Here is a 26,198-nt window from a genome sequence, read left to right as displayed (position 1 = left end):
ATTGGAGACAGGATCTTCTGGCTTGGAAATAGGAATGAGACCATGTCCAATATTGTGGGCACTCAAGGCAAGCTTTTAATTAGGGCTTCACCAAAGGTGGACAGCACTGATTGAGGAATTAGGCTGTTTCACCAAGGCAAGATGTGGAAACTCTTATTGGTTTTCTGGGGTGAGGCAAAGTCCAATAATTTCCAATAACCAGGGGCATGATTCCAAAAGATTTTTTTTTTTTTCTTGCAAGAAACTAGAATACTTGGCCAACAGGAGGTTAAAGAAGAATAAGATAAAGAAAGAGCTGGGGCGGGGGGAAGAGGGGCAAGCCAGGCACAGGGGCACACACCTGTAATTCCAGCAACTTGGGAACCTGAGAAAGAATTGTAAGTTCACGGCCAGCCTGAGCAACTTAGCAAGACCCATCTCAAAATAAAAAGGGCTGGATATGTGCCTCAGTGGTAGAGTTTCCCTGGATTCAATCCCCAGTACCAAAAACAAGAAAACCAAGAAAAAAAAATCATATATATATTTTGATGAATCATTAAACAAACACCAATATAAATACAGACATGATTTTTTAAAGTAGCATGTTGAACCTAGCAGAATGAAAAGGCTAATAGACCAAAATGTACAAATTTAATTTATTCCAGTAATACATGTTGTTTTACCATCTGAAAATCAAAGAATGTATAGTTCATTTTGTTAACAGAATTAAGGATTTTTTAAAGACCCTGATACATGCAGAAAAGGCACTGGATATAGTCCAATATCAATTTGTGATTTTTAAAAACATTTGACAATCCAGGAACAAAACAGAATTCCCTTAATTTGATAAAAGTTATCTATGAAAATTTACAAGTAGCATTATATTTAATGGTGAGATGTTGAATACTCTTTCATACAGGAACAAGGAAAAGATATTCATTTCCATGACCTCTATTCATTAAATAAGACAACAAAAATAAATAAAAGTTTTAGAAACCAGGTGAGAATTATTTGAGTGAGTTAAATTTATCTCACTAGCTATAAAGCTGATGTAAGAAAAAGATAATGTAAAGGTATGTACTAATTCAAAAATTAAAAATAAAAAAATTTATCAAGCAAAACACACCAGGTATCTAGAAATAAATTAAACAAAGGCATTCAAGACCTCTACAATTAAACTACAAAACACCTTCAGAAAAGTTAAAGACAACCTAGGTAAATGGATTGTTGCATCATGTTCATCAACTGAAAGATGCAATTCTGTAAAGATGTCAATTTTCCTTAGGTTATTCTATAAAATAGACCCTGAATATTTTTATAAAAATTAATAAATTCTAAAATTAGAATTTATTATTAGATTTCCAAAAATACTACAAAGCAATACAAATTAAGATAGTATGGTGCTGCTGCAAGGAAAGAAAAATAAAACAAAACACATAGATTGCCTACCTAAGAAGAGAGAAAACATGATCTAGAGGATAAATCTGTACACATACACCTGAATCCCGCCTCACATCCTATCAAACAAACAAACAAAAAATACTTGAAATGGATCACCAACCTAAATACAAGAAGTCAAACAATGAAGGGTCTAGAAGAAAACATAAAACATATTCATTATCTTGGTCTAGGCAAATACTTCATAAAGAACACTCAGATCTCTACTTATTTTTATGTTGTGTAAAGACTGAGAGCAATTTTTAGCAATCTAAAAGACATATGGCATCTGACATTCTAAAAGGATTTCTAGGAACAAACACTGGGTAAGTTCCTAGACTTTTTATTTCCCAAAGTCAGCATAAGGTGCAAAAATGCCCCTATTGAGCCCCCACCTGCTCACAGCTGCCTCTCTCTCCTCTCCATGTGCATCATAACTGTCAGGGCTCTATGATTTAGGGGTACAAATTCTAACCTCAGTTTCTCAATGAGAAACTGGGAGCTGGACCTAAACAAATCAGAGTATTAACATTCCCCTGGCCATGGTGGACAAATAAGCCATTAATCAGATTCCATTTTTTTTTCATTTTTTTTATTATTAGTTGTTCAAAACATTACATAGCTCTTGACATATCATATTTCATACATTTGATTCAAGTGGGTTATAAACTCCCATTTTTACCCTATATACAGATTGCAGAATCACATAGGTTACACATCCACGTTTTTACATACTGCCATACTAGCGTCTGTTCTATTCTGTTGCCTTTCCTATCCTCTACTATCCCCCCTCCCCTCCTCAGATTCCATTTTGATAATTATATTTGAACTGTTCAAAAAAGATGTCACTCTTCTCCCTGAGGCATTATCTTGGGAAGAAAGCAGTACAGAACTTCTGAAGCCTACTGTGAAGAAAACATCCCAGCTGGAAGAAAAGACAATGCAAAAGGATGCACAGCCAAGACAGGGAGACAGACAAATTCACATTTTTTAGCCACAGGATCCAGATTGAAGCTTAGTTATAGCCAAGGACTTTTTAGCAACAAGGAATCACTTCAAAAGAAAAAAGAAAAGAAAAATGGGTGAAATGCTTCAAAAGGTAGCCTAGTGAAGATATCCAAATAACCAATAAGCACACCAAAAGATACTCAATATCAGGAAAATGCATATTTCAACAACAACAACAACAAAAATATCACCACACACTCTGCTGAAGAGCAAAAGTTAGAAAGTGTGGGCCCAGTATGCAGAATAGCCAACACTCACATGCACTGTTGGGGACTTACTGGTGCAATCAACATTTATGAAAATCTAAAGTATCTAACAAAACTACACTTGAAGTCTACCCTATCATTCAGTAATTGCATTCCCCACATACAGCATATACCAAGAGAAATAAGAGCAACCAAGTGACAAACCAGACATTATGTTGAGTAAAAGAAGCCAAACATGTAACAGTACATGTTGTAGTTTTAACATTTATTTGAAAAGTGAGAAAAAGCAAACCAAATCAAGCGTAATAAGAGTCAAAATCCAATTTCTGCTGTGGAGTGATTATTGAGAAAACTTCCTGGAATCCTGGAAATGTGTCCACCAGGATGTATACATCTATGTGAAATTACATCAAGCTGTACACAGCTTGCACAAAAAATAGTGTATGTATACCTTGATAAACAATAAGAAGTGATTAAGGGAAATGGTATAGTTATGCTTTTAAGAGATAAAATATAATTTTCTAAAATATTTTTAGTTGTTAATAGACCTTCATTTTATTCATTTATTTATATGCCATGATGAGAATCAAACACAATGCCTCATACATGCTAGGCAAATGCTCTACCACTGAGCCACAACACCACCCCTTAAAACACAATGTTTTAAAAAAGGGGAGGAGGTAGACACTTGGTTCCATTCTCAGCACCAGATATAAATAAATAAAATAAAGATCCATCAACAACTTAAAAAAATTAAATTAACAAAGATTCCAGTCATGAATAAACAAAGAATAAAACACAAAACAGCAATCAGATGAGACTATAATCTTTCAAGGCCTTTGTACTAATCAATTTCTACTAAAACTTTTTATTACACATGAAAAGCTTTTGATAGTAAACACTGATATTCTCAAAAACAGTTGGTACTCTTAGTTTAAAGGGAAGGGGGGAATTATTGGGTAGGCAACTTTCAGTATCCAGAAGAAGATGAAGAAGAAGAAGGCGAAGTCAAAGACGAAGACGAAGAAGAAGAAGGTGCCCTGCTGTGAGTTCAAACTGAAACAATTAAAAAAAAAAAAAAAAAAACACAATTTTCCTGCCTGCCAAAAAAAAAAAAAAAAAAAATGCACTTGAGCCAGACTCGCCTGCACTCCCAAACTTAGGAGGCTAAGGCAGAAGTCCAGGAGTTACAGGCCTGGACAACATAGCCACACCCTGTCTCAGAGGAGAAGCACACACACACAGGTACACACACAACCTCCCAAGAGTCCAAAAGACTTTGTAATGGAAATAACATTTACATCTCAGCTAAAGAAACACACCTCATACTCAAAGTATGTCATAAAAGCTGACAAGGGAAACATATAACCTTAAATCTTCCTATTAGAAAACATTGGAAATCAATGACCCTCTAGAAGTCCACTTTAATAAGGCACTGATCTTCTCTTCTAGCTCAATTTTTGAATTTTCTTATACAAGTGTTGAGATCCACAGCCAAGTCAAGATGGTGCCTGGCACTTTGCCAGCAGGAGTGGTTTGAGAAGTAAAACCAGGGAGCTATTAAGATGATGAGGATTCCTTAATGACTGATTGCTGTAATTGGATGTTAATTGAGATAAGCTGTGTGTATTTAGTTGGGTATATATACCTCTGCTGTTCTGAATAAAGTGGCTCCTGCTGTTTCAACCTTCACAAGTTGCTTGTCGGCCGCCCCCCCACACTCCCGCTACTTTGCACAGCCCAGCCAGACTGTGGCACAAGTTATGTTCAAAATCAAAAGGCTTTACCATATAGCTTACAAACACAGGGTTTCGCTCAGTTGTCCTCAACTCTTCAAAAGAATGAGTGATAATCTCCTACTTTCTCACATTTATAGTGTCTCTACAGTATGAAACTTCACAAAATGAGACTTCACAAATTGCCTTAGTTCAGAAAAAGTCTTGCAGAGATTCCCTTACTCCTTACATTTATATGTTGTCCCTTTTGTGAATTTTCACGTCTTTGAAAGTAGGCTGGACAAATAAAGGCTTTCCCACATTCCTTACATTCATATGTTTCTCTCCAGTATGTCTTCTCACATGTCTCCCAAAGGATGAGGGAGAACTGAAAGCTCTTCCACACTCCAGACATTCAAAGGGTTTTTCTCCAGTGTGCATTCTTGTATGTATAGTAAGGTATGAAGATTGTCGAAATGCCTTCCCACATTCCTTACATTCATAGGGTTTTTCCTCAGTGTGGATTCTCATGTGGAGACTAAGAGCTGAGAAACAAGTAAAGGCTTTCCCACATTTTTTACATTTATAAGGTTTCTCTCCAGTGTGAGTTCTTGCATGTACTGTAAGATAGGAAGAACTTATGAAGGCTTTCCCACATTCCTTACATTCATAAGGTTTCTCTCCAGTGTGAGTTCTTCTATGTACTGTAAGATAGGAAGAACTAATGAAGGCTTTCCCACATTCCTCACACATATAAGGCTTTTCTCCACTGTGAGTTCTTAGGTGTTCAGTGAGGGATGAGGAACGACTAAAGACCTTCCCACACTCCGTACATTCATATTGCACCTTACCATTGTGATCTCTCACGTGTGCTTTAAAAGATGAGGGACAACTGAATGCTGTCCCACATTCCTTACATTTATAGGGTTCCTCTCTGGTATGTGTCCTCACATGTACATTGAGATTTGAGGATTCACTAAAGGCCTTCCCACACTCTTTACATTCATAAGGTTTCTCTCCTGTGTGAATTCTTATATGTCTTATAAGATGAGAGGAATAGTTAAAGGCCTTCCCACATTCCTTACATTCATATGGCTTATCTCCACTATGAATTCTTTTGTGTTTGGAGAGTGATGAGGAACAACTAAAGGCCTTCCCACATTCCTTACATTCATAGGGCTTATCTCCACTATGAATTCTTGTGTGTTCTGTAAGGTGGAAAGAACTACTGAAGGTTTTCCCACATTCCTTACATTCATACTTTGCCTTTTTACTATGCATTTTCATATGTGCTCTGAACATGGAGAAACAACTGAAGGCCTTTATACATTCTTTACATTCATATGGTTTTTCTTCTGTAGGAGTTTTCATATGCTTCTTAAAACAAGAAAGAAAATGGAAGGCTTTCCCACATTCCTTACAGTGATAGGGTTTGTTTCCAGCATGAGATCTGGTGTGATTCTTAAGTGATGAATGAAACAGAAAGGACTTTCCACACTCATAGCATTCAAAGGATTTGACTTCAGTAGTTCTCTGGAGCATAAGATTTGAAATTTGTCCATATTGATTTTCTTCATTGTATTCACAGATGTTCTCTACCACATGACTTTTAAAAATAAAAGACAGATTATTAGTAATAAAATTTATCATTTTCAGTAAATATGTATGCTTTTTGCCCCATCAACTTATAAGCTAAAAGTTCTCAAGAAGGCTCTTCCACAGCCAACATTGTCACTGAGCTTTTGACTTATATGATTTTTCTGATAATCCTGTCAAACCAATCAATGTGTCAAACCTTCAATATTTCAGTATCATTTGTAGGAAAAACTCTCTAGACAAAATTCTTTGTGAAAGTACAATTTTTTTTTAATTTTGAATTTGAATCCTTTCATTTTTTTTTAAATTTATTTTTTATTTGCATGTATTCCATCAGTTATACATGATAGCAGAATGCATTTTGATACATCATACATAAATGGAGTATAATTTATTATTCTTCTGGTTATACAGGATGTAGAGTTACACTAGTCACGCAATCATATATGCACATGGGATAATAATGTCCAACTCATTCTAATATTATGCCCACATCCCCTCCCTTCCCCTCACTCCCCTCTGTTTAATCCAAAGTTCCTCTATTCTTCCCAATCCACCCGCCATTGTGAATTAGCATCCATCTATCAGAGAAAACACTTGGCCTTTGGTTCTTTGCACTGGCTTCATCCATTTACTGGCAAATGCCATGATTTCATTCTTATGAAAGCAAAATTTTTGACCTAGGTTTATGTTGAAAATGTTTCTTTTTAAAAAATATTTTTTTACTTATAGATGGATGCAATATTTTTATTTCGTTTATTCATTTTTATGTGATGCTGAGAAGTGAACCCAGTTGTCACGTGTGGGAGGCAAGCACTCTGCCTGCCACTGAGCCACAACCCCAACCCCAAAATATGTTTCTTATATCTCAAAATTGTTTCCTGATGCACTAGTTGCTCTTATATTAACGGCACTCACCTTAAACCTTTCTCATGGCTTTTGTTCCAATCATCCACACCATGGAAGTCCTGGTTTTCATGTAAAATCAAGGAGCAAGAACCATTTCTTTTGAATCTCACTATTTTCTGTTCATTGGATATTTTTTCTCCATTGTTATCTTGAAGAACAACTAATTCCTTAGTATTAAGTAGAGACTCAAAACCTGGAACAAAAAATAAAAATAAAAATGAAAATAAAGTTACCTATGAGCAAAGGACTTTGAGCAGTGCAGCTGTTTCAGGACTTCATTATTAATAGTCACAAGGGTCAAAATTAAAACAGTTCACTAAAAAATACTTCCATTAAACCACAGTATGGTAACACATGCTTCTAATACCAGCTAAGTGGGAGTCTGAGATAGGAGGTTCACAAGTTCAAGAACAGCTTCAACAACTTAGACCCAGTCTCAAAATTAAAAAGGGTATGGAATATAGCTCAGTGGTAAACCACTCTGGGTTCCCCAGTGCTGAAAAATAAAAAATAGTTCTATGAAGAATGACAGTGATGGTAATATGACCAGTAGAAATTATTGGGACCAGAGACATGAAAAATTGGGCTTCATATGATTCAAAATGCATTCTGCTATCATGTATAACAAAGTAGAAAAAATAAATAAATAAATAATTTTTAAAAAGAAATTTATGTTAAAAATTTTCTGTTAACTTGATATTGAAATATCAAGTTAACAGAAAATTTTTAGTATAGTATAGAAAATATATTAAAAATTTTCATTAATAATCTTTTAAAAATTATTAGGAGAGGAAAACAGAAAGGATCAAATAGACATACCAAAAACAAACTTTAAAAAAGCAAATATGGAGATCTTTCCCAAGATCAAGGAAAGTATGAGAGGACAGATAAACAGTCAAAATAGTCCTCTGAGGCATCTGTGGATAATGAGCTCCTCAGACAAAACAAACTTTTGCTTTATTTCTATTTTATTTTTGTCTCCTCCCAGGCCAGTTTCTCCCAGGAATTCTTGCCTTCCTGGTGCTGCTCCATACAGATGCCCTGGATAAGTTCTGTCTTCACTGTCTGCAGTTCCTCCTCTTGTTCCCACTGGGAGATCAGATTGGGTGTGAGTAGTGGGTACCCTGCACAGGAGGAAAGGAATATCATCAGGGAAAGCAATGAGGAATCACAAATATCTTTCCATAAGATTGGGTCAAACTTTGGTCTTCTGATACTCTAAAGACGGAGAAGGATGAGTTGAACTGAAATAAAATGTCAAATCCATTGAAGAAAAAAAAGGCAAAGGAGGGAGGGAGAGGAAGGAAGAAAGAAAAGAAAAATAGAGAAGGTAAAAGAAAAAGCTGAGATGTGGGGGGGAAAGGCAGCCTCTAATGTGAAGAACTGATCTGAATCAGACATAGTGACACAAGCCTATAATCCCAGCTTCAACAACAGAAGCCGCTGATAACACAGTAGAAAAAAATGTCCAAGAAGGAGTTCAGATTGCATATAGTTAAATTGATATGTGAAATAAAGGGCAGTATGAGGAGTGAAATCAAAGAACATACAGGAAGTGAAGGACTACTTCAATAAAGAGTTAAAGATCATGAAAAAAAAAAAAAACAGGCAGAAATCCTTAAAATGAAGGGATCAGTAAACCAAATTATAAATTCAATAAAAAGCATCACCAACAGAGTAGATCACTTGGAAGACAGAACCTCAGACAATGAAGAAAAAATATATAATCTTAAAAGTAGAGTTGCCCATGAAGAGAAGATGGTAAGAAACCATGAACAGAACATCCAAGAATTAACATGAAAAGACTAGACTTAAGAGTTATTGGAATAGATGAAGGAGCAGAGATACAAAACAAAAGAATGCATAATTCTTAAATGATATAATAGTAAAAAACTTCCCCAATCTAAAGAATGGAACAGAAAAATCAAATACAAGAGGCTTGTAGGACCCCCAAATGTACAAAATTACAGCAGACCCACACCAAGACACAATATACTAGAATGACTAACACAGAGAATAAAGATAAAATCTTAAAGGCATGAGAGAAAAAAATCAAATTACATATAGAGGGAAAACAATTCAGATCTCAACTGATTTTTCAGCCAACAACCACAAAGCTAGGAGGTCCTGGAATAATATATTTCAAGCTTTCAAAGAAAATGGATGCCAACCAATAATTTTATATGCAGCAAAATTAAGTTTCAGATTTGAAGATGAAATTAAAACATTCCATAATAAACAAAAATTAAAAGAATTCACAATTATGGGGCTGGGGATGTGGCTCAAGCGGTAGCGCGCTTGCCTGGCATGCGTGCGGCCCGAGTTCGATCCTCAGCACCACATACAAACAAAGATGTTGTATTCGCCGAAAACTAAAAAGTAAAATATTAAAATTCTCTAAAAAAATAAATAAATAAAAGAATTCACAATTAGAAAGTCTATATTACAGCGCATTCTCAACAAAATATTCCATGAAGATGAAGTGGGGAAAAAAAAAGTGAAAACCAGCAAAGGAGGATCTACACTAAAACAACCTTCAACCAAATGAGAAACTAAAACAAATCAAAAATGAGAAAAAAATCAAAATGATAGGGAATACAAAATCATATCACAATAATAACCTTGAATGTTAATGGCCTAAACTCATCTATCAAAAGACATAGACTGGCAGATTTTATTAAAAAGCAAGATCCAACAATATGCTGTCTTCAAGAGACTCACCTCATGAGCAATGACATCCACAGGCTGAAGGTGAAAGGATGGGGTTAACCTTATCACTTAAATGGATTGTATAAACAAGCAGAGGTTTCCATTCTCATCTCAGATAAGTAGACTTCAAACCAAAGTTAATCAGAAGAGATTATATATACTTCCCTTAAGAGGACATTTCATACCTCTTAAGGGAAGTATATATAAGAAGGATATAACAATTACAAATATTCATGCTCTAAACAATGGCGCATCTATGTACATCAAACAAATGCTTCTCAATTTCAAGAGTCAAATAGACCACAATACAGTAATATTGGGTGACCTTAACATACCACTCTCACTATGGGACAGATCTTCCAAAACAAAAACTAAATAAGGAAACTATAGAACTAAATAACACAATCAATAATTTAGACTTAACAGACACATATAGAATATTTCATCTATCAATGAGCAAATATACTTTCTTCTCAGCAGCACATAGCTCCTTCTCTAAAACAGACAATAGCTTATGCCATTAAGCAAATCTCAGTAAATACAAAAGAACAGAGATAATATCTTGCATTCTATGAGACCACATGGAATGAAATTAGAAATCAACAATAAAATAAAAATAGAAGTAACAAACGGAGACTAAGTAATACACAATTGAATGATGATGTATAGTAGAAGAAATCAAGAATGAAATAAAAAAATTCTTAGAGGTAAATGAGAACACTGATAATCATATCCAATCTGTAACACTATGAAGACAGTACTCAGAGGAAAGTTTATTGCATCGAGTGCATTCATTAAAAGAATAAAAAGTCAACAAATAAATCAACTAACACTACATCTCAAAGCCCTAGGAAAAGAAAAATCAAATCAACACCAAAAGCAGTAGAAGACAGGAAATAATTAAAATCAGAGCTGAAATTAATGAAATTGAAACAACTGGAAAAACTGACAAAACATAAAGTTGGGGTTCTTTGAAAAAATAAATAAAATAGATAAACCCCTGGCCATGCTAACAAAGAGAAAACTCCAAATTACTAAAATACAAGATGAAGAAGGAAATATCACAATGGACACATCTGAAATACAGAAGATGATTAGAAACTATTTTGAAAATTTATACTCTAATAAAATAGAAGATATTAAAGATATCAACAAATTTCTAAAGCTTTGTGACCTACCCAAACTGAATGATGAGGTCATACATGCTTTAAACAGATCAATTTCAAGTAATAAAATAGAAAACACCATCAAAACCCTACTAACCAAGAAAAGCCCAGACCAGATGGACTCTCATCAAAGTCTACAAGACTTTCAAAGAAGAATGAATACTAATACTCTTCAAAGTATTCCATGAAATAGATAAGGAGGGAACCTTTCCAAACTCATTCTATGAGGCCAATATCACCCTGATACCAAAACCAGACAAAGATACATCAAAGAAAGAAAACTTCAGACCAATATCCCTGATGAACATAGATGCAAAAATTCTCAATAAAATTCTGGCAAATCACATACAAAAACATATTTAAAAGATAGTGCACCACGATCAAGTGGGATTCTTCCAAGGGATGCAAGGTTTGTTCCATATACAGAAATCAATAAATGTAATTCAATATATTAATATATTTAAAAACAAGAAACATATGATCATCTCAATAGATGCATGTGAATAGATGCCATGTTAACAAAGAGAAAACTCCAAATTACTAAAATACAAGATGAAAAAGGACATATCAAAATGGACACATCTGAAATACGGAAGATGATTAGAAACTATTTTGAAAATTTAAAATACAGCTAAAAAAATACAGCACACTTTCATGCTCAAAACACTAGAAAAACTAGAGATAGTAGATCATATGTCAACATTGTAAAAGCTATATATGCTAAACCCAAGGCCAGCATCACATTCTAAATGGAGAAAAATTAAAAGCATTCCCACTAAAAACTGGAACAAGACAAGGATGTCCTCTTTCTCCACTTCTATTCAACATCACCCTTGAAACTCTATCTAGAGCAATTAGATAAAAGAAAGAAATTAAAGAAATACAAATAGATAAAGAAGATCTATCACTATTTGTTGATGACATGATTCTATATCTAGAAGATCAAAGAAATTTACTAGAAAAATTCTAGAATAAGTGAATTCAGCAAAGTAGCAGGATATAAAATCAACACCCATAAGTCAAACACATTCCTATACATCATCAATGAATCCACTGAAAATTAGGAAAACTAACCTATACACAATAGCCCCCCCCAAAAAAAAAATGGGAATCAATCTAACAAAAGACCTCTACCATAAAAACCATAGAACACTACAGAAAGAAATTGAAGAGAATTTCAGCAGATGAAAAAATCCCCATGCTCCTAGACAGGCAGAATTAATATTGTCAAAATGTCCTTACTACCAAAAGCATTCTTCAGATTCAATGCAATTCCTATTAAAATCCCAATGACATTCTTCATAGAAATAGAAAAAGCAATCATAAAATTTATTTGGAAAACTAAGAGATCCAGAATAACTAAAGCAATCATTAGCAAGAAAAGTGAAGCAGGAGGCATCACAATACCAGATCTTAAACTATACTACACAGCTATAGTAACAAAAAACAGCAGGGTATTGGCACCAAAATACACTTGTAGACCAATGATATAGAATAAAGGACACAGAGACAAACCCACATAAATACAGTTATCTCCTACTAGAAAAGAATGCCAAAAACAATCACTGGAGAAAAGATAGCCTGTTCAACAAAGGGTACGGCAACACTGGAAATCCATATATAGCAAAATGAAATTAAACCTCTATCTCTCACCCTACACAAAAATCAACTCAAAGTAGATAAAAAACTTAGGCACTAGAACAGAGATCCTATGCCTAATAGAAGAAAAAAATAGGCCCAAATATTCATCACATTGGATTCTAACTTCCTTAACAAGACTCCTAAAATGCAAAGAAGCAAAGTCAAAATAATCAACAAATGGGATGGATTCAAATTAAAAAGCTTCTTCTCTCAAAGGAAACAATAACGTGAAGAGAGAGCCTACAGATTAGGAGAAAATCTTTACCACATGCAACTCTAATAAAGCATTAATCTCTATAATATATAAAGATCTCAAAAAAGTTGACACCAAAAAAACCAAATAACCCAATGAATAAATGGGCTAAGGAACTGAACAGGCACTTCACAGAAGAAGAAATACAATCAATCAATAATGTGCATTTCTTCTTCTTTTTTTTTTAACAAATAATCTTTTTTTAAAAATATTTATTTTATTTATTTATTTTTATGTAGTGCTGAGGATCGAAACCAGGGCATCACACATGCTAGGCGAGCTCTCTACCGCTGAACCACAATCTGAGCCCACATTTCTTCTTTTGAAAAACCTGTTTAGTCCCTTTTGCCCATTTCTTGACTGGGTTATTTGGTTTTTGTTTGCTTTTGATTTTCTGTTTGTTTATTTGTTTGTTTTGTTGTTGAATTTTTTTGTTCCTTGTATATTCTGGATGTTAATCCCCTGTCAGAGGAGTAGGTGGAAAAGATTTTCTCTCATCCTGAAGGTTGTCTCTTCACACTTAATCATTTCTTTTGCTGCTTTATACAAAGAATTCTTAAAGATCAATAATAAGAGAACAAAAAAAATACCATAAAAATATAGCCAAAGACCTAAACAAACACTTAAACAAATACAGACAAATGGCAAGTAAAAAAGTAAAAGTACGCTCCACATCCTAAAGTCATCCAGGAAAAACAAAACAGTGACACACCTCTATACGCCTTTTTGAACAGCCAAAATCCAGAAAATTGACAATGCCGAATATTGGCAAAAATAGAGAGAAACTGGAACTCTCATTCATTCTTGATGAGAATGCAAAATGGTACAGCTACTTACAAAGACAATCTGGTGGTTTCTTATAAAATTAAAAATACCTTACCATGGGGCTGAGGCTAGTGCTCGCCTAGCACATCTGAGGCACTGAGTTCAATCCTCAGCACCACATCAAAATAAATAAATAAATAAATAAAGATATTGTGTCCATCTAAAAACTAAATATTAAAAAAAAAAACCTCTTACCATATGATCCAGCAATTAAATTGTGTCCCTTAGCATTCATCCAAGGAGTCAAAACTGCACACAAAAGGCTACACATGTATACAAGAGCATAATTCATACTTGTCAAAACCTGAAAGCATCCAAGATGCCTTTTAGTAAACGGGATGATAAATAAACTGTGGCACATCTATACTACATAATGTTATTCAATAGTAAAAGAAAAATCATAAAAAGACATGAACGAAACTTAAATGCACATTACCAAGTGAAATAGGCCAATCTAAACAAGCTACATACTATATAAATTCAAACTTTATGACATTCCACAAAAGATAAAAATATACAGACGATATAAAGACCAGTGGCTGCCAAGAGAGAGTAAGGGATTAAAAAGTGAGAGCACAGAAAATTTTTATGCAAATAAAACTACTCTATATATTACTATGATGGTACATGTCATTGTACATTTGCCCAAAGCCATACAATGTACAACACCATAAATGAAACTTAATATAGGCTATGGTCTCTAGTTAATGATGAAGATGTGTCAATGTACATTCATTATATATATATATATATATATATATATATATATATGTATATATATATATAAAATATATATATTCATCACATATATAGCTCTGCTGACACCTTGTTTCACACTCCCAGATGCCAGAAATATGAAAGAATAAAAATTTCTATACTTTTTACCCAACAGTTTATGGTACTTGTTCATAGAGAGCCTAAGAAACCAATATAAACTACCCCATAGACTAATCTCCAAATCATCCAAAAAGCACAAATTCTCTAATAGGTACTTTCTAACACCCTCTTACTAAGATGCCCCTCGACTCCCCATGGGTATGTTCTCCCATGACTTCAAAATAAACCCCGCTTGTTTAACTTATAGGTGTGCTCCTGGTGGTCTCTGGGTAAAGGGCATTCACAGCAGTAGACTCTTCAAAGGTCTCAAATCACAAACTCTCCCTGTGCCCCAGAGAAGCCCCTCAATCCCCACACATTCAACACTTAATAAGCCTCAAGGCTTTCAACCACAAAAGGAAAAAGAAAAAAACAAGTTTAATATGCCCGTGTTCATTTTCATGAAGAAGCCTCCAGATCATAAGCACCCTGTGGTTAGTGACCACATTTGTCTTATTTACCAAGTACTCCCACTCCTCAGCACAAATCCTGGAACAAGGTCAACTAGTAGATAAAATTGTTTTCTAAACCACTACATGAACCAACATTGCCAATCTTACCTAGCGAGACCAGGTTCTGGAAGGTTTCCAGCATCACATCTCTGTAGAGGCTCCTCTGAGCAAGATCCAGTAAAGCCCACTCCTGCTGGGTAAAGTCCACAACCACATCCTCAAAGGTCACTGAGTCCTAAAAGATGCCACAAATTCTGTTCAGAAAGGTACAATTCCTCCAGCGTGTGTGAGATGATGGGTGAGGCTGACAGCATGGGGACCTGAGAAACAATTCAGGGGAGGTTCAGAAGATTCTGTGGTCTCCCCAAGTATATGGCAGGACTCTGTCAGCAGATCTCTTTCCCTTTCTACCCACACGTACTTAATGCTGAACAATCCTGTCTAAAAGCCAAAATACTTCTAAAATACTACATTAGTGTCTTTGCAGTTGATGGTAATGAAATAAGAAAAAAAAAAAAAAAAATCGAAGTTATTTTCCTTCGAACCTGCACAGAACACTGGATATTAGGTATGTGGGTAATTTTCCACATACCTCAAGCAGTTCTCCCACAGACACGAGCTAGGTTTCCTGTTATTCAATAACATTCTTACACTATCTACATATGAGAGCTTCATTCCACAGGTTGAGGGCTCAGTCCCACAAAACTTCCCCATACTACAAACAACACAACAACTAGTACATTGTCATTTATACTTCTGACCAAATGGCTACATCTCAGGGTCCCCACTATACCCTCCTTGATTTGGTTAATATGCTGGGATGGCTTTCAGAATCTATGCAAACACTTCCTTGTGCTTATGGTTTGTTATAAATACAGAGAACTATCCAGATAAAGAAATATATATGGCATAGCAGGGTAGGAAAAGCTGCAGAACTTCCATGCCTATTGGGGTGCTTCGTACCAGGAACCTCTACATATTCAGCTATACAGAAGCTCCCTAAATTCATTCTTTTTGGGTTCTCACAGAGGCTTTACTAGAAAGCATGACTGATTTAAATTAGTAATTTAAATAATCAATTTAACCTTCAGTATCTCTCAACTTCAAGGTTAGGGGATAGGGCTGAAGAGTCAAGCATACCTTAGTTCTTCTTGACCAGCACTCATCCTGAGGCTATCTGTCCTGGTCACCAGTCATCATACAAAACTACTCTTATCACTCCAGACATTTGAAGGGTTTTAGGAACTCGATGCCAGGATATGGGACCAAGACCACATATTGAACAATATCATATTATTCCTTATTCAGAAATTCTTCCTTATTTAAGAATAACTTGACCTGCTACTTTATTCCTATTAAGGCATTGAGCACAACATCAAACTCAGGTTTAAATCTTGATGAGGATTTAATGAATGAAAACACAGAAAGTGAATGGGAACTTTTCCTTTTTTCCCCCCCTCAAAATCCTGAGAGGCCCAAGAGCCTGCACATCTTTCAAGTCAGGCCCACAGCTGGCTCTGTTTTATAATATTGTGGCCTGGGCTCACCAAACTATAGCACATGCACTTACTCTAGCCTATCACCTACTTATGTAAGTAAAGTTTTATTGCAATACAATAAAACATTTGTTTATGTTCCTCTATGAATATTTTTTGTATTAAAATGACAATTTCCTTGTAATAGAAATTCTATGACCTTCAAAACCTAAACTACTTACGATGTGATCCAAAAAAAAAAGAAGCAGATTGCTAACCTGTGCTCTAAAATAGCAGCAGGATATCAAATGAAATAGAAATATTCTTTGAGAGCATTATACCTTTTACTTACCTGCATCATACTTTTCTGTAACCCAACACTTATTCTTTCTTCCTCCATGTCACCTTCATAAAGAAAAGTAAGATATTGAGAAGTTATATAAGTAAGACAGAAGCTGACATGGGAATCCAACCCTCAAGAGAATTCCCATATTCATGAGCCTGGATATTGTAGCACATCAATTACCAGTGATAACTCAAAACACATATCATGACTCCCAAACAAATACAAACTGAACTTGTGTGATACTGGAACAATCCTTTCTCCCCTAGAGATACAAAACAACACTCTTATCCTTGCCAATGATACAAAAGAGGTTAATAGTAACATCTTATTAGTAAATTAATTCAAGTCTTAAGAACATCTGGCTGCCCATTTCCCCATAACAAAAAGCATAAAATGTATCAAGTGGTGCCTCCAACCCTAAGAATATATATTCCCTGACTCATATCTAAGAAACCACTAATTTATTTAAACACTAGGCTTCTTGGGGCTCCTTGACCAACATTTTTACTTGTTTATCATTTTACAGGATAATAGGCATTACTACAAAGCCCTGAACACTGCTGTCATCCCAACCCCACCCAATGGGCTCCACAAAACCTAATTTCTGAGAAAGAGAATCAACCTATTTGTTATGGTTTGAATCTGGGATGTCTTTCAAAGCCTCCTGTATTGAAGGCTTGGTCTCCAGTGCTACAGTGTTCAGAGTTTGGGCTTGGGGGAAGCGATTGGATTATAGGGGTCAGATTTCATCAGTGGATTAATCCATTTTATGGATTAAGAGTTTGAATGGACTACTGGGAGGTAACAGGAACTATAAGAGGTAGAATCTAGAAGAGATGAGAAAGAGGAAAATGAGGTGGTGGTGGTGGTGGTGGGTGGTGATGGTAGTGGTAGAAGAGGAGGAGGAGGAAGAAGAAAATTTCATTGTATCCAGTCATTAAAAGAATCATATTTAAAACATGCACAGGGAAACAGAACTTGCAAATTGTTTTACAGAAAGTTTCACAAAATTAGTAGGAAATTTATAATTCCAGTGTAGAGGGAAGGTAATTTCCTACTTCCAACACCAGAAGGGTACAACTAAAAAATATGCCAGATCACATACAAAGTACAAATAATACAAAAGCATTGGTAACAGTTGAGAAATGAACAATAAGTATAAATCACAATTTAAGTTCATTTCATCCTAGGAATGGGGGATGCTTAAAAACTGAATCACTAAAAAAAGAAAAAAGGAAAAAAGAATAAAACTGAATCATTGAGACTCAGTGGTACGGTACCTTACTTGCGTTGAATCCTTGGATTCAATCCCAGCACCACAAGAATAAAATAAACAAAAATTGAATCACTGATTAACGAAATTCACAATATTCATAGAAAGGTTATTTGACATATTCCCTTAGACACAAAGCAATGACTAATCTATTTCAGTGTACATTGCTAATAATAACTTAGGCCATTAGAAAGGATCAGATTTTATACGTTAAAAAATGCAAACATTCTATTTAATAGTGAAATACTGATAAATTTTCTCTGAAATCAGCAACAAGGCAAGAATGAAAATTATATGCTAATCTCCATTCAGCTGGGAGTCCTGGCAAGTGCAGTAATTAGAAACAAAAAAAGGAAAACACAAAGATTTAGGAGAAAAAATATTCAAACTGGCACATTTTCTGTGCAAAATTTAAAGAATCTATAAATAAGTGACCAAGCTTTTTTTTTTTTTCTCCCTGCATTTTGCAGTACTAGGGATTGAAGCCAGGGGCACTCTATCACTGAAATACAGGCCCAGTCCTTCTCATTTTTTGTGTAGAGATAGGGCCTGCCTAAATTGCTCAGGCTGCCCTTGAACTTGGGATCAAGTTCTACCTCAGCCCCGAGTAGCTGGGATTACAGGCGTACACCACGGCGCCAGGCTAAAATGTATCACTTTATTAAGGATGAAATGCACTTGCCCAGGAGGCGGGTTAACAGTATTTAAAATCAGCTCCCTCTTGTGTATCTGAATGTACTGTGTCAAACATGCCCCAGGCCCAGGGAACTCTCAGATCCGCGCTCGGCAGTGCGCGAGGCCCAGGGGCAGCGGGCCGAGCTCACCCCACGCTGGGTGTGTGCAGACCCGCAGACCCGCACGAGGCTCCGGACCCGGGACCCCGACGCAGGCGAGGCCTCTGCTCTCCGCAGGGAGAGGCCGCGGGGCTCCCCAGCTCAGGCCTGCAGGAGACGCGCCCGCCGCTGGCGCAGCCCGGAGTCGCGCTGCGGTCACCGGGACGAGCGCGGCACCGGCGGAGCCGAGGGGGCTTTGGGCCGCGAGGCTGAAGGGGGCACCGGGACGGCGGACGAGCGGAAGCCAGCCTTCCGCCTCCCGCGGGCCCATACCTGGATGGCGAGGGGCCGTTACGGATGGGATGCGGCGGCGGACGAGAGGAATCCAGCCTTCCGCTTCCCGCAGCCCATACCTGGATGGCTCCTGCCTGGAAGGATAGGATGCGGACTGAGGCAAGAATATATCTCAGACGCGGGCTGCAGCATAAAGTGTCATGGCGGACACAGGACACAGGGAGCTACCTTGCGCGTGCGCAGACGCGCTTTCTGCCGCCTGCTACCCCCCCTCCCCATTCTGAGAACGATCTGCGTAAGGGGCGGGGCTTCAGGAGCTGGGCGTGGCGCGGAGCTGCCGGCTCAGTCCATCAGCGCACTGAAGGTACTAATTTTCCCTGGGGTTGTAGGTACAAAGAGAACCAGAACCGTGGACGAGGCTGGGGAGGGACCACGCTAGGCCGGCCGAGTGGACTCAGGTGAGACCAGATCAAGGGTCGTGACTTTTAATATTCCAGAGTTTGGGTCTAAGATGGGACCTGGTTGCCAAGGGAGACCCCTGGAAATTCCTAGAGGCGGGGCTAAGGTTAGAGCCTGTCACACAGGTTCCCTGAGGCCCAGGAGTAGGATGCTCATCAAATGCATTAATACCCTTACTAGAGCCCTGTCCACAGGCCATCATACTTAAAACTCTGAGTCTACCAACCTGTGCGATAAACTCTTTTCCATTGATTCAGTCCTTTAGGTCTTTACTTTTCCCTTTCATTGTTTTATTGACTATTGCTCTGCTAGAGGAAAGCTATTGAGAAGTATTTAATTAGATCCTTCTATCTGGAAACCTTGCTGAACTTTAATATCTGTAAGTTCTTTATTTTGGACTTAAATATAAATAATATTTCATGTGCATTTTTGTTATTATAATATTCATAAGCGGTTTATTTTTCTTCTTGTTTGTGCAGGGCGTCCTAACTATAAGTCAGATAAGAAATAGGTATTCATGTCTTGATTAATAATAATCACCAAGGTTCCCATGTTAGCTGTAGTTTGTGGCTTTTATCAAGTCCTGTTTTGAATCTGCTTTGTGAAGACATTTTATCAGTAGTTTTGATAAATATTATACAATGTATATGAAACTATTAAGTTCATAATAGTTTACTCCAACTTGATTTATGATGTCATGTCTGTAAGAAACAGACTCTCCTGTCCAAACCTAAAGAATAGATTAAGAAACAAAAGGTATAGCCAAAAAAAGCAAGGAATGTGATTTTCCTGTCCCCCGAGGCCAGGTAGGGCTGAAGGCAGATTGCTTTTTAGCAAAGAAAGCATGTGGAGAATCAGTACAGTGAACTCATTTTATAGAATTATTCTCTTAACCTTGTGTTCCCACCATCTTCGTCTATTTGTCCCCTTACACCTTACATCTAAGTCTGTCCCCTTGATATAGGACAGATGTGGCTGGACACCAGAAATCAGGTTTATTTTACCTGCAGCAGTCCAGAGGAGGCTAACACCTAAAAAGCTTTGGACTCTGAATCTGAAAATTCTTTTAGACTTATACTCAGTGGGGTGGTTACATGTCACTGAGTGGGTACATAACAGTTACTCTTTGTCCCACATTTTTAGGCTAGACAGAGCTTTCACAAATTTTGTCTGCAAACCTGGCATTTATAAGAAAGAGGAAGCTACAAACCACAGAAATTTTTGCTGATATCCTATTGACACCCTTTGTAAAATTCTTTCTGACAAGAAAAGAAGCTTAATTATGGCAAGGGTCTTTTGGATGGGGGTAACTGGTCTGCTTCACCCTTACAAAGCAGTAAAGAATTTTTTTTTTTCAATGCTAGGGATCAAACCAATGTGTTGCACATGCTAGGCAAGTGTTCTACCACTAAGCTATACCCCTAGCCCCAGAACAAATTTTATTTAGGACAATTGCAGTAGGAGAGTAGAGACCTCAGTATAGAACTGGACTCAATTCTGAATACAGCACAGATAAGTGGAAATTTATAAGCCAAGGAACATGGTGGTGGTTCTAGGTAGACATGAGCAGTGGGAACAGGGTGATTAAAGGGTTAATTCTATGTATAAGTGAAGAATATGGAAAACAACATCTCCCTAGAAAAGGGAAATGACAACCCCCAGGGCTGAGGGAGGACAATGGGTCCTGGGAGAGAAAAGGCAAACAAAGTGCCTTGTGCTCTCTCTGGTCTTTCCTCCTTTCCCAGTATCCTGGAGGGGAAGGCAAACAAATGGGCTCTGGGATCTGGATTATTATCCCAGTAACAAAGAGTTTCAAGCTTTTACAACTGTTTTCCTGACTTAGATTTTTAACCTGCACAACTAGTTTCCTGACTGTCCAGCCAACATATCCCAAGTCTCTCATGATTAAGTCACACGAAATCTTCTGCTATGATTAACTCTCATTAAGATCTATAAAAAACAGACCTCTCCTTTAACCAGTCACCATTTTCTCCCCTGAAAATGTGCCATTCCACTACTACTTAATAAAGACAGCTTGCTGAGCTGAGGTCCACTCCTGTTTTCAGTTATTTTTGCTTACATGAGCCTACATGCTAACTCTCAGCATGTCTTTCTATGAAACAATTCACACAAGGCCATTCTAACTCAGCTGTGTTTTAAAAATAATAACAGTATTTGGGCTGGGGTTGTGGCTCAGTGGTAAAGCTCTTGCCTAGCATGTGTGAGGCACTGGGTTCAATTCTTAGCCCAGCATAAAAATAAACTTGAAAAATACAATCTGTTAATAAAAAGATAGCAGTATTTACAATCCTTGACTAAGGAGCTTATTGTTTTCAGGATGTTCTGGTCCTTGTCCTGATAGGCTATGATTCTGCCTATCCAGGGAACAGAGGGTTTTTAAAGAGGTGATTCAAAGGCTACTCTCCACATTTACCCTGATGTAATTCATTTGTTAATTTGAGAGATAACCATTTCTTAAATCTTCTGGTTCCATCCTCAGAGATCTATTTACTTCATTCCTGTGATTGATGTGTGCTCAAGGACAGATAACTGGGCCTAGGATAGGAAAAGGGTAAACCTGTTTCCCCAGAAGTTAGGAAAGGGAAAAGGGAGAAGAGAAAAAAAAGAAAGTCAGCTTTAAAATAAGCCTCAGTGGAAAAGCAACAAGGGATATATTCAAAACATGACATGGACCACTGTCACATTCTTTTATCTAGGGCTGAAGAGCACAGGCCCAAAACTCCTTTACTAATAAGAAAAAGAAAAGGAAATCAAAGAAAAAAGCACAAGTTACACTGATCTGGGATGGATGTGGATGAAAGAGGATCTTTGATTTTACACAAACCAAAATGACTAGAGTTTCTGTTCAGTAGAAACATGCACAGTAGGGACTAAAAAATGTAATACAATCCTACCATCAGTCAAAAGAGGTTGTGTTTAGTGTTAAACCCAGCCTAATTCCCTCTTAAGATTGGGAACCATCTCTTCACATTTTATTTTGTCAGGCCATTTTGGCTTTACTATAAATTACTGTGATTTCTAAACTTGCTTGGAATGCCTGCCCGTGTCTTGAACTCACCCATGCCTGGATTTCCCTGACCAGATAGCAACCCTCTCTGAAACATTAGTGGTGCTTCATAAATTCTGGCTTTCCCTGGCCAGATAATGACCCTCTGGGAAGTTGTAATGGTGCCTGGTAAATTCTGATGTTAGGATCTAAATTTACTCCCTAAGTGCTGGACCATTAAATCTACTACCTGCCTTTGTGTTATGCTTGTAAAAATCCTGTTTTCTGTAAGTTCTCAAGACACCTCCCCTTTTTGCAACTTTCTGTGCTATAAAGCTACACTCTTAGAGAGCTGGAGGGCTGTCTAGTATTCCCACAGGTTTTGGCCTGTCAGAATTACAGGCTTGCTTTAATTTGATTTAAATTGGAGTTGATGGTCTTTTCTTTGAGTTGTGGTTTAACACTTAGGTGGGATTCTCTAGAAACCTTCCCTTCTGTCCTAATAAAAACTGAGTTCAGGAAGAAGTGAGTTGTCACTCTCCTAAGAGAAAGCACTCCCTCCTGTGAGGGTATTTTCCCCTTCTTTCTCTTCTAATAAATTCTGCCATTCTTTTACTAAGTTTCACGTCTTGCTTGAAATCTTCTCATGCAAAGACACGAAAGCCAAAGAATGCATCGATTTCCAGAAAGATCTTATCTCAGATATCATCTTATTTCCTTATCAGTTGGTTCTGTGGAGGAGAAGTCAGAAAGGAATATACTAAGAGGAAACTATCACAGATAAAATGGGAATTTTCGTTCAACCAACCTAATAGATTTCTTGCTAAACACAGGCCAAAGTGATCATACATCACCAGGATGTTAAAAGCTAAGAACCTGATTAGATATTGTTAAATTAAGTTTGGCCTCAAACTGCCCCTGTGAAATGGACTGTAGCTTGATGTCTAAGCAATTTGGATCTAACCTTAGCAACAGAGTCTCAGCGAATCACAGTAATCCAGTTTCAGCCAGCCACAGGCTGCCACCTGATCAGCCCATGCTCATGTGAAGCAGACGCTTCAATAACCAAGTGCATATAAGGCAAATGCTAACTGTAGCCAATCAGGTTGTTTCTGCATTTCACTTCCTTTCTTCAGCTAAATAAAAATAAACAAATAAATATAGTGGACAGATTTGGTTGGGGCACTCTGAATTATAACCTAATGTAATAGGTTCTTTTCTTGATCAATGTGGACCCAGTGAGCACAACCAGAAGGTAATGAATAGAAAAAGCTGGCTCATGGGGTGCATTCCTGTAATCCCAGCAGCTCAGGAGACTGAGGCAGGAGGATTGAAGTTCAATCCTCAGCAATTTAGTGAGATGCTAAGCAATTCAGCAAGACACTGTCTCTAAATAAAATATTTAAAAGGGTTGGGGTTGTGGCCAATGGTTAAGTGCCCCTGGGTTTAATCCCTAGTACCCAAAGAAAAAAACAGAGAAGGATTTGTTACCCTCGGTCATATTCTAGGTGCTAAAATCATCAAATGAAAATAAAAGTTTATGATTAGAACAACAATCTAGCCATTGGCAGGCCATCATTAAATGAATTATCAAGAGAAAATAAAAAACAAAAAATCTGTCTTCCTAACAGATACCTTTCTGTGATGGCATGGGGTTGAACAAAAATATATTGCCAAAAAATTTAAAAATTTCATAAGGGTGTCTTGTTACTACATTATTCTTTAACCAATGACTGACAGGTGCACTGTACACTAATATCACCTTTGTGCTAACTGATGTTATGTGATTATGTGCATTTAAACTATACATCAAAATATGAAGATCACCAAAGCCAGAGACAGGAATTTCTTTGACATAGTGTTTATAGTCATTTTAATGCCAGGATTTTTTTCATTGCCTTAAGGTAAGTTATATTTGACAGCTTCTTGATTTCTTTTAATGACAATAATTTTCAATTGGAAACAATAGTTCTTCTTCTTCTCTTTTATTATTATTTTTTATGGTGCTGGGGATGGAGCCCAAAAGGCATGGTGATTCTGCTATTTTATTAGAAAAGTAGACTGTACAAAACAAGCCAGACTCAGGAGCACAGATTTTCTCTCCAATGTGGAAGTTAGAGAGAAAAGAGGGTGGAAAGGGTACTCATCAAAATAAGAGGGAGGACATTAAGGAAGTGGTAGGAGCTTGGGGAAGGTGAGGAGGGAAGCAGTAGGTACTAGGAAATAAAACGATCAATTGTTAAATGCATGTACAAATAGACCATGATAAAACCTACTCTTCTATATAAGTAATATACACCCATAAAAATTGTCAAAATGGACTATATTTCACTGTGATCATAGACTTGCTATGTGTAATGATCTTGGTCTCTAGCACTGCTCATTTACATGTGAGCAGAGAAGGGTGTGAAACACAGATACCAGTAAAGCAAGAGTTCAGAGAAGCCTCAGTTTGTCCAGAAAATATTTCTGAAGGTGCATGGAATTCAAGTATGAGTACTTGTTTGTGCTGAATACCTGTTGTTTTCTTATTCTAACACTTTTATTCCCAAAGGTGTCCCAGTAATATAGAAGAACCTAGTCTAACACATGTCTCAGAATTCCTCCTCCTAGGCCTCTCAGAGGACCCAGACCTGCAGCCCATCCTCTTCGGACTGTTCCTGTCCATGTACCTGGTCACTGTCCTTGGGAACCTACTCATCATCCTGGTGGTCAGCTCTAACCCACCTCCACACCCCCTTGTACTTCTTCCTCCCCAACCTGTCTTTCACAGATACCTGTTTCATCTCCACCATGGTCCCCAAGATGATTGTAAACATCCAAACTCACAGCAGAGCCATCTCCTACATGGGCTGCCTGACACAGATGTCTCTTTTTGCCAATTTTTGTCTGTATGGATGACATGCTTCTGACTGTGATGGCCTATAACCCGTTTGTGGCCATCTGTCACCCGCTGCGATATCCAGTCATTATGAACCCTCATCTCTGTGGCTTCTTAGTCATGGTATCTTTATTAATAAGCCTTTTCAACTCCCTGTTGCACAGTTTGATTATGCTACAGTTTGCCTACTTCAAGCATGTGGAAATTTCTAACTTCTTCTGTGACCCTTCTCAACTCATCAATCTTGCCTGTTCTGATACTTTTACCAATAACATAGTTATTTATGTTATACGTGGCATATTTGGCTTTCTTCCCATCTCAGGGATCCTTTTCTCTTATTATAAAATTGTTTCCTCCATTCTGAGGATCCTATCCTCAGCAGGGAAGTAAAGCCTTCTCCACCTGTGGGTCTCACCTGGCAGTTGTTTGTCTATTTTATGGAACAGATATTGTAGAGTACCTTGGCACAGCTGTCTCATGTTCTCCCAGGAAGGGTGCAGTGGCCTCAGTGATGTACACTGTGGTCAGCACCATGCTGAACCCCTTCATCTACTGCCTGAGGAACAGGGACATTAAAAGTGCCCTAAGGAGGCTGCACAGCAGGATGATCTAATCTTTCTTTGGTTCATCTTTTCTTGGAGTGTGGATTCTAAACCAGGACAGCCCTGTTACTGTGTTCCTCTCAGTCCTCAGTAGCAAGGCTGAGCCTTGATTGTGCCCCCAGCAGGGGAGGCTTCTCACATCTGCAGTCCTTAGTCATGACCAAGCAGGTAGTCAGCGCAACCAAGAATGTGCTGATGGAGACAGGATGGGAGGAGGGATCCACATAGCACTTATTCATTATCTACAACATAAAATGTAAATATGTTTGTTATCATTTCACTAATTTTTTGGATACCAGGGATTGAACCCAGGGGC

General features: G+C 37.3%; 1 protein-coding gene and 1 pseudogene across 1 annotated transcript; one reads left to right on the top strand and one right to left on the bottom strand.

Annotated features, from left to right (window-relative positions):
- Positions 1-671: 671 nt before the first annotated feature.
- Positions 672-19,142, bottom strand: LOC143394753 (uncharacterized). Its single transcript, XM_076849400.2, is given in 7 exon segments — positions 672-4,684; positions 4,687-5,951; positions 6,860-7,043; positions 7,864-7,974; positions 14,881-15,007; positions 16,600-16,652; positions 19,053-19,142. Coding segments are annotated over 7 exon segments (1,944 nt in total). The 5' UTR covers positions 19,126-19,142; the 3' UTR covers positions 672-4,553.
- LOC143400784 (olfactory receptor 7E178-like) lies at positions 19,134-25,893 on the top strand (annotated as a pseudogene).
- The last annotated feature ends 305 nt before the right edge of the window (positions 25,894-26,198 follow it).

The sequence above is a fragment of the Callospermophilus lateralis genome, chromosome 1 (assembly GCF_048772815.1).
Source record: "Callospermophilus lateralis isolate mCalLat2 chromosome 1, mCalLat2.hap1, whole genome shotgun sequence".
NCBI lineage: Eukaryota > Metazoa > Chordata > Mammalia > Rodentia > Sciuridae > Callospermophilus > Callospermophilus lateralis.
This window is presented reverse-complemented; position numbering and strand designations above follow the sequence as displayed.